At 43.4% G+C, this 7947-nt stretch overlaps 1 protein-coding gene across 1 annotated transcript; it reads left to right on the top strand.

Annotated features, from left to right (window-relative positions):
• Positions 1–1074: 1074 nt before the first annotated feature.
• Positions 1075–7536, top strand: TTR (transthyretin). Its single transcript, XM_065889792.1, has 4 exons — positions 1075–1163; positions 2171–2301; positions 5884–6019; positions 7287–7536. The coding sequence occupies exons 1-4, from the start codon at positions 1095–1097 to the stop codon at positions 7389–7391; spliced, it is 441 nt and encodes a 146-aa protein (XP_065745864.1). The 5' UTR covers positions 1075–1094; the 3' UTR covers positions 7392–7536.
• Positions 7537–7947: the final 411 nt, after the last annotated feature.

Raw genomic sequence — 7947 nt, 5'->3', positions numbered from 1 at the left:
TGTCCAGTTTCTTCCAAGCTGTCACCTAAAGGAATGCTCCCCCAACTCTCTGTGCTCCAAACTGGACTCACCCTTGACATGTGATTGTCCAAAATTTTTGTCTATCTTCTTTGCATCTTCTACATATACGTCTTTATCAGGACAAGACCTGTCTTAACCCATAACAAAGCCACATGCACTTATGTGCACACACATACACACAAGAGCTGGTACTTGATCAATGAATCATCAAATGATTATAATTGCTGGACCTGTAAACTGGTCAGGAGAAAGAGAACCTTTTGTCAACCATGGCTTCTAATTCTCACAGCCACTTCTACTTCCTTCCAGAAACTTTGATTCTGACAAAAGCCAGCTGGGTAGCCTTGTTTCTGCACATTCAGTGCAGGAGAGGCCATAAAAAATATCTGGTTCTTTGTATTTCAGGCTCGTGGATGCCAGTTTGAAATGTGTCATTATTCCTTGGGTCGAGAACCTTGTCTCAGAAGAACACAAAAATCATGGAGAAATTGCTAAGTTAAGCTTCCAAATGACTTAGTTTGGCTGAAACATAGGTTTTTCAAATGTAAGCGCTGCCAAAGGTTTCTCCTCGTTGACTCATGGATATAGCTCGAGTGCAACGATGCTTTCTGGTGCACTATATTTAAGCCTGTGTAGTCAAATGTCATTCCATGTGAAATAAGTTATTACAGTTTGCATCTATCATTTAAAATGAATGATAAAGTGTATAGAAAATGGAAAACATGCATAGAAATAATAGGTAGGGAGGAATAACATCTCCAAGAACGTTGCTGCATCCAGCCACGCATGGAGAAGAGTATTTTTGTTTTGATTGTTCTGTTTTGGTGATCTAGCTGGTCACATGACCTGTTAAGAATATTTCATAGAGCTAATGTTCTGACGCTCTAATCTGTCTAGGCAAGTTTCATATTTGTGTGGCTTACTTATTCTCCCTTTGTTAACTAAGTCAGTAGTCAGAATCAGCAGGTTTGGAGTCAGGTTGGCAGGGCTCAGGAGGCTGGCTGGGGAGAAGTGAGAATAAAAGCCCGAAGCCGGGAGCAGCCCTTCTCAGAGACCCACCAGTCCTTGGCAGAATGGCTTCTTCCCGTCTGTTCCTCCTTTGCCTCGCTGGACTGGTATTTGTGTCTGAGGCTAGCCCTGTGGTGAGTGTTCGACTCTTTGAAGTCCTTTCATATGTCTCCTGTGGACGAAGTAGAAGGGACTCCTTCCTGCTTTGCCAACCAGCTTTTGTTAGCAGGGCCAGGGCACCCAGCATCTATTTTTAAACATCATTGATTCAAACTTCAAAAACAATGAAATTCTGCAGAGCTCACTGAACTGGGGCTTGGATCCTGGGCGCTCTCCTTTATGGCTTTGCAGTGGTGCCTCAATTTCCTCAGATAAATGGTAGAAATAAAGATCCGATATTCCAGAAGCTGTTACTATTGAGTTTTCAGAAGCTTGACATTTGGTAAAGTTGATTTCCCTTTAGCTAATCAAAAAGTATGTAGTGATTAACCTCTGAAAGGCTTGGCAGACAACGCTCTAGTCAGATATCTAACTCTTAAATCCTGAGAATTCCCTGGTGGCCCAGTGGTTAGGCCCCGGCCCTTTCACTGCTGCGGGCCCCGGGTTAACCCCTGGCTGGGGAACTAAGATCCTGCAAGCTATGCAGTACAGCCAAAAAGAAAAAGAAAAAAAATTCTTAAATCCCCTAGGAGAATTAACTAAAATTATAAAAAGGGTCATGAAATCATCTGACATTATTTTACAGCAACTAGTAAGAGGGAATCACTACAGCAACAACTGAGTAAAATGCTCTCAGGAAAAACTATTTAGTCCTATGGCACAGTACATCTTTGCAGTAATTCCACTCAAATGACGAGGCTTACTGAAGCAACTGTTCTCAGAGGGCCTATTTGCTCCCTTCAAGTTCATTATACACGCCCCCGCTGGAGCACAGCATGTCCAGAGGCAGAAACCATTCCTTCTTTGGAGACAATCACGTCTTTGCTACACTGAGGGAAGCTCATTAACTATCAACACTTCCGTAGCTGGAAATGGGATTCGCATGTCCTTTCTGCCTCGCTCCAAATCGAAGGCCACAAAGGACGCATCCTGTCACTCTGACCAACTTTGTTGACTTGTCACTTGTCTTCTCTCTGCCCAGGGCTCTGGTGAATCCAAGTGTCCTCTGATGGTCAAAGTCCTAGATGTGGTCCAGGGCATTCCTGCTGTGAACGTGGGCGTGAAAGTGTTCAGAAAGGCTGCTGACGAGACCTGGGAGCCGTTTGCCTCGGGGTGAGCTGCCCGGGGAACCCAGATGGAGGACTTGGTTATACCTTCCCGTTCCCCCGCCACTTGTTAGAGAGAGGGGCTCACATTGTTACCAGAAGGGGGGCCCCTTCCAGGGCCCGAGAGTGGGCTCTCATGTAACACTCGGAAATGAATTGTCCGAGGAGACACGTGTGCTGACAAAGCAAGAGACTTTACTGGGAACGGGCGCCCGGGTGGAGAGCAGCAGGGTAAGGGAACCCAGGAGGACTGCTCTGCCACGTGGCTCGCAGTCTCAGGGCTTATGGCGATGGGGGTTAGTTTCCGGCTGTCTCTGGCCAATCATCTTGCTTGTGCCCACATTTGGTCTGACTCAGGATCCTTCCTGGTGGCAGGCACATCTCTCTGCCAAGATGGATTCTAGCTCGAGGGTTTCTGGGAGGTCGGCAGGACCTATGGGCTGGCTTCTCCTCCCTCCTTTTGGCCCCTCTCGGGTTCTCCCGACTAGTTTTCTGAGGCAGTGCCGTGTTCCTTATCGGGACCTCCTGTTGTGAGACAACTCATGCAAGCAGTTATTGTCGTACCTGGCCAAGGTGGGTGGTTTCGGTCCAAGGGTCCCTAACAACATAATTCACTAAAGGTCCACCAAGTAAACTGAAAATGTGGGCAGAGGGAAGGTGGATTCTGAGAAGGATGCCCTCTTGCCTTGTTCAGCTGCGAGTGACCAGGAATCTGAACAGCATTCCGGGCAGCTTCCTACTTCCCCCTACACTTCACCATATTTTGGGGTCATGAACCACAGGAAAAGGGTGATGAAAACTATGAACTCCATGCCCAGAAAAATACACATATACACACATACAAAAATGTGTATATAATTTCAGGAATTCCAGATTCCTTGATGCCCTTGCATAACACTCCTTGTCTTGGAATGTTAGGAAAGATGTAGAATTTGTGTTGATTTATTAATGAAAGGAATGGAATTGAGGGGCTGCTTGGAGGAGGTGACTGTCTGTAGTATATCTGGATCATCCAGAGTCCAGGGCTGTTTTCTAGCAAACCCTGGTGGAGCATCTACTCTGTGAGGCTGGGGCTGTTGAGCTCCGTAAGAAAAGACACAGAAGAGAAAGACACATGATAGCAAGCACAGCCACAGATCAGCCCCACCATGCCCCACCGCTGGGAGCCCAAATGACTTCTCACATTCACCAGATGCTCTATAACTTTCACAGAGTTCTTCCACCTCCACTAGCAAGAGTTTCAAAGAAAATGCACATTAGTAAAATCTAAACCAACCAACTAAAAGATTGAACAACAAAGAAACATTCAGTACCAAGCGATACTGCTAAGTGTTTCTGTCCCCTGAGAAGAGAGTTTCTGTGGGTTTTCAATGAATCCCAAGAATCACATGAGGATTCTTGAAATAGAATTTTTTCTTTTCTTTTTTTTTTTTTTACACATGATGATTCTTCATCCATCATTGGGAAGGTCATTTTCTTTAGTGTGGTTTCCACTGAGTTTTTATTTGTTAGTTCACTTATGTTTCTATAAAATGCCAAGAACACTGTGGAAATGCCACGTTAAGAGAATATTCTAAGCACGAGACAGAATGGATGCCAAAAACATTCCGATGAAAATAAATAAATAAATAAATAAATAAAATAAAAAGGCAAAAAAAAAAAAAACATTCAGATGTTTGTGGGAATTTTTTTTCTGATGATAAGACAAAAAAGGGAAATCCAATATTTTCTTCCTGGCAAGGAAGGAAGGTGGGAGGCTAATGAACAGAGTCGATAAAGACAACTTCCATTTTTACCTGTCTTAGTTTTTGCTATCTAATGGAGAGTGATTTCTAACACCAGCCATTGAGCAGGTACTTACATGGAAACAGAAATTGCCTAGTTTAAAAACAAAAAGGAGTTGCCTAGTATTTGTTGATGGCAAAGAGTTACCAAGGAGCTTAATCATATAAACAATGAAAAAGTCAGATATGGGTTTCTCCTTGTATTTTGGGGTTCCCATTATGTGTACAAATGATACCGCCTCTGGAAGATACCCTCACACAACAGGGGAGAGAAGTGAGGCCCCCAGGTTCCCCAAGGGAACCGCAGTCAGAGAAGCTTATGGCCACTTCCAGGGGTAGTTACGAACCTTCGCCCAAACACCAACCCTGAATCGTAATGACTTTTTTTTTTTTTTTTAATGTTAACTGTCTGGCAATTAGTCTGCTAAAACCTAAATTGGAACATGTAGACACAGAAGTACGTTGAAAAGATTTTTAGCTTTCGGGAAAGGAAACCCATTGCAATAAAACGTCAAACAGTCTTTTCAACTGACAGCAAGAACTCCTCTCAGTTTTCTACGTATGAACAAAATCCCATCACATCAAATTATCCAACGAGTTAATAAAAACAAATTTTCCTGAAACTGCACATCATTTAAGTCCTCCAAATTAGCGGCAGTCAGCTCAATCTGCCCTTGGTGGTTCCCGGGGACTATGGTCAGGCTGGTTCTGCTGCAGGCTACCTGGGTGCCAGGTGGGCCCCAGGGAGGTCACAGCTTCAGTAACTGCCTTCCTGAGTGGCCTGGGCTGTCCCTCCTCCCCCACCATGATGGTTAGAGCTTCTTTGACCTTCCCACCTCACCCACAAGCCCCAAGTTAGCCCAGTTCAAATGCTTCCCTGAGTTTCTAGATGTTCCTCTACCTCCTGCCATTGGCCTGGAACCAGGATTTTCATCTACAATTTCCCCCTCGAAACATTGAGGGGAAAAGGCCCCTTGCTGGGGAAGCCGTTTACTTTCCTCCTTACTTTGTACTGTATGGGGAAGCGGCCAAAAATGTGTTTTTTGTTTATTAGTAATGGGTCCTGTTGGATTGAATGACTTAAGAATGTGTCTATTGCAATTAAAAGAGGTATTGTGTTTATATTAATGCTTTAAAGTTTGGTTACTCTGGAAGCATCAGTTTACAGGAGTGTAAATAGGTGATAGTGAATGCAATGAAGGATCCCACGTTAAAAGTGTACCTCTCTAGAAAACGTCAGTGTGGTTTTTTTTTTCTTTTCTTTTTCTTTACTGGAGTAAAATTGGTTTACAATGTGGTGTTAGTTTCTGCTGTACAATGAAGTGAATGAGCTATACATAAACATACATCCCCTCCCTCTTGGACCTCCCTCCCACCCCCCATCCCACCCACCTAGGTCGTCCCAGAGCATGGAGCTGAGCTCCCTGTGCTATACAGCAGGTTCCCACCAGCTACCTATTTTACATATGGTAGTGTATTTATGACACAAGGTAGTGTATTTATGCGTAATGACTTTCTTGAAGTGAAACCTCATAAGAGAAAAAATCTACAATGAGCGTTTTGAAATATTCCTGACAAATTTCCTGTCAGTTAATTTTAGACAGTTACTAGAATTTTCCCTGTCCTGAACTAGTTGAGGAAAAAAAAAAATATATATATATATACACACACATATATATAATCACATACACAAACTGCACTTATGTGTGTGCATGTGTGCGTGTGCGTGTGTGTGTGTGGTGTCACCTCAAAATGGCATTTATTCCCTCAATGCCTAACTTAACGTGGACTTTTGCACCTTCTAGGAAAACCAGTGAATTTGGGGAGCTCCATGGGCTCACAACAGATGAAAAACTTGTAGAAGGAATATACAAAGTAGAATTAGACACCAAATCCTACCGGAAGTCACTTGGCTTTTCCCCTTTCCATGAATATGCAGAGGTGAGTGGATGGATGCTTGTGTTGTTTTTTATTTTTTGTTTGTTTTCAATCCCAGAAAATGCACCGTTTGCACTTTGCACACCTTGGAAAAGTCGGAAGGAACATACTGTACTAGCACAGCTTCCCTTTCCCATTTCTACAATCAAAAATCCACAAAACTCTGAAAAGCAAACTTTTTCTCTCTTTGATGATAACTGATTTAGTAACATGACCTGAACTTACAAGATGCTCTTCAGAGATTTCATTCCTTCCACTGAATCCTATTGTTTGTCTGCTGAGGAAATATTAATATGTTGGATTATTAGGCAACCCTCCAGACCCCACTTAGGGTGTTATACAGCAAAAAATAAGTGCATCATTTTACTTCTCTAAAATCTGACAATTTTTTCATTCCAAAACACATCTGGCTTCCAGAGGTTTGGATAAGTGATTTCGGACAATGCATACAGGGACAGTAAATTCATAATAATAATAGCAACACAACAGATAACAGTTTTCAAGCATATACCACCACTGTTTCTATATTCAACCTATGTAATCTTTGTAAACAACCCATTGGAGCCATTCCTATTATTATCCTTATTTTACAGGTGAAGAAAGTAAGGCACAGGGAAGTTAAATAACTTGTCAAGGTCACGGGGCCAGTAAGGGGAAGAGCAGTAATATTTACCATCAGGGCCCAGGCTGGGTTTAGCCTCAAGGTGTACCTCAGCTTTCTTCCTGTGAGAAGTCACGCTAGAAAAAATAATAATAATAAAAATAAAGCCACATTTGTAACCCTTGTTTCACACTCTATTCCTCTGCCCATGAGGTAGTGGGAATCTCAGAGTTATCCATGGGCCCAATCTCCTTGCGTCTTCCTTGTCTGTAATAATTCCTTAAGTCGTGTTAAACAGATGGCTGCCGTGGAAATAGAATCCAGACATGTCGGTCAGCGTTAAAGATCAACTAATTATGTGAGCAATTAGGAGCTCTGTGATTTCCCTCGGTCAGGTTAGAGCCACCCTGATTTTTAGTGTGAATTTGCCAAAAAAAGAGAGAGACCTGATTATACAGGCGGGAGTAAAGAATCTGGTGGAAAGGGCTGCGCAAGGCTCCAGCGGCTTAGCTGGCCAGCATATTTGGAGTTTTGCCTTTTGCTCACACTGCTCCAGAAAACAAAATAAGAAAGTAAAACTAATTTCTTTGGACTTGGAGTGGTCTCTCTGTCTGTGACTCACATTTGGAGGCTCTGCTGAAAAGCAATCCGGTCTGTGTTCCCTCCTAGGTGGTGTTCACAGCCGAGTCTGGCCACGGCCACTATACCATCATGGCCCTGCTCAGCCCCTGCACCTACTCCACCACGGCCCTCATCAGCGGCCCCAAGGAGTGAGGGGCACCTGCTTCGGTGGACCTGCAGGATGAGGGACAGGACTTCGTGTAACCAACAGCATTCCGTTTTTATTAAAGCAGGGCTTTCACTTTATAGGCTATGTTAGAAACTCAGGCAGAGACAATGAAACATTCCTATTAAAGCACTTCCCATTTCACCATTTGAACTTGCTTTTTTTTATTCCCCTGTTGTCCTCTCGAATAAAAAAAAGAAACCAAATTTGACAGAAATGCAAAGGAACTCAAAGAACATCTCTGGCTGACCTCTGGGGGAAATCCAAATTTCCAATGTTTTCCAAGCTAAGCACATAGTCGACCTCGTCCGCAGCTATTAAAAACACACATTCTGAAAATGAGAGAGCTTTCTTTTCCTCTCACCTTTGGTGAATAGGAAAAGGCAAATTCTAAGGGTCCTCTTCTTTATTATGTGCATTTCCTCTAAGTGCTTCGCTGATTTCAAGAGTAGCCCAGCTCCACCGGGACAGACTTACAGTGACTCAAGCCCTCTAATCGGGTTCAGAATGACCACAGCCCACAGGCAGCTGACTGGGGGATGT

Source organism: Phocoena phocoena, chromosome 13 (assembly GCF_963924675.1).
Source record: "Phocoena phocoena chromosome 13, mPhoPho1.1, whole genome shotgun sequence".
Lineage (NCBI taxonomy): Eukaryota > Metazoa > Chordata > Mammalia > Artiodactyla > Phocoenidae > Phocoena > Phocoena phocoena.
The sequence above is the reverse complement of the archived record's forward strand: the minus strand, read 5'-3'. Positions and strand labels throughout refer to the sequence as shown.

Bases quoted from the DNA above. Each gene is read 5' to 3' on its own strand.
- TTR (XM_065889792.1), top strand. From the start codon at position 1,095: ATGGCTTCTTCCCGTCTGTTCCTCCTTTGCCTCGCTGGACTGGTATTT. The intron at 2,302-5,883 runs GTGAGCTGCCCG...TGCACCTTCTAG, and splicing joins TGGGAGCCGTTTGCCTCGGG to GAAAACCAGTGAATTTGGGG. The intron at 6,020-7,286 runs GTGAGTGGATGG...GTTCCCTCCTAG, and splicing joins CTTTCCATGAATATGCAGAG to GTGGTGTTCACAGCCGAGTC.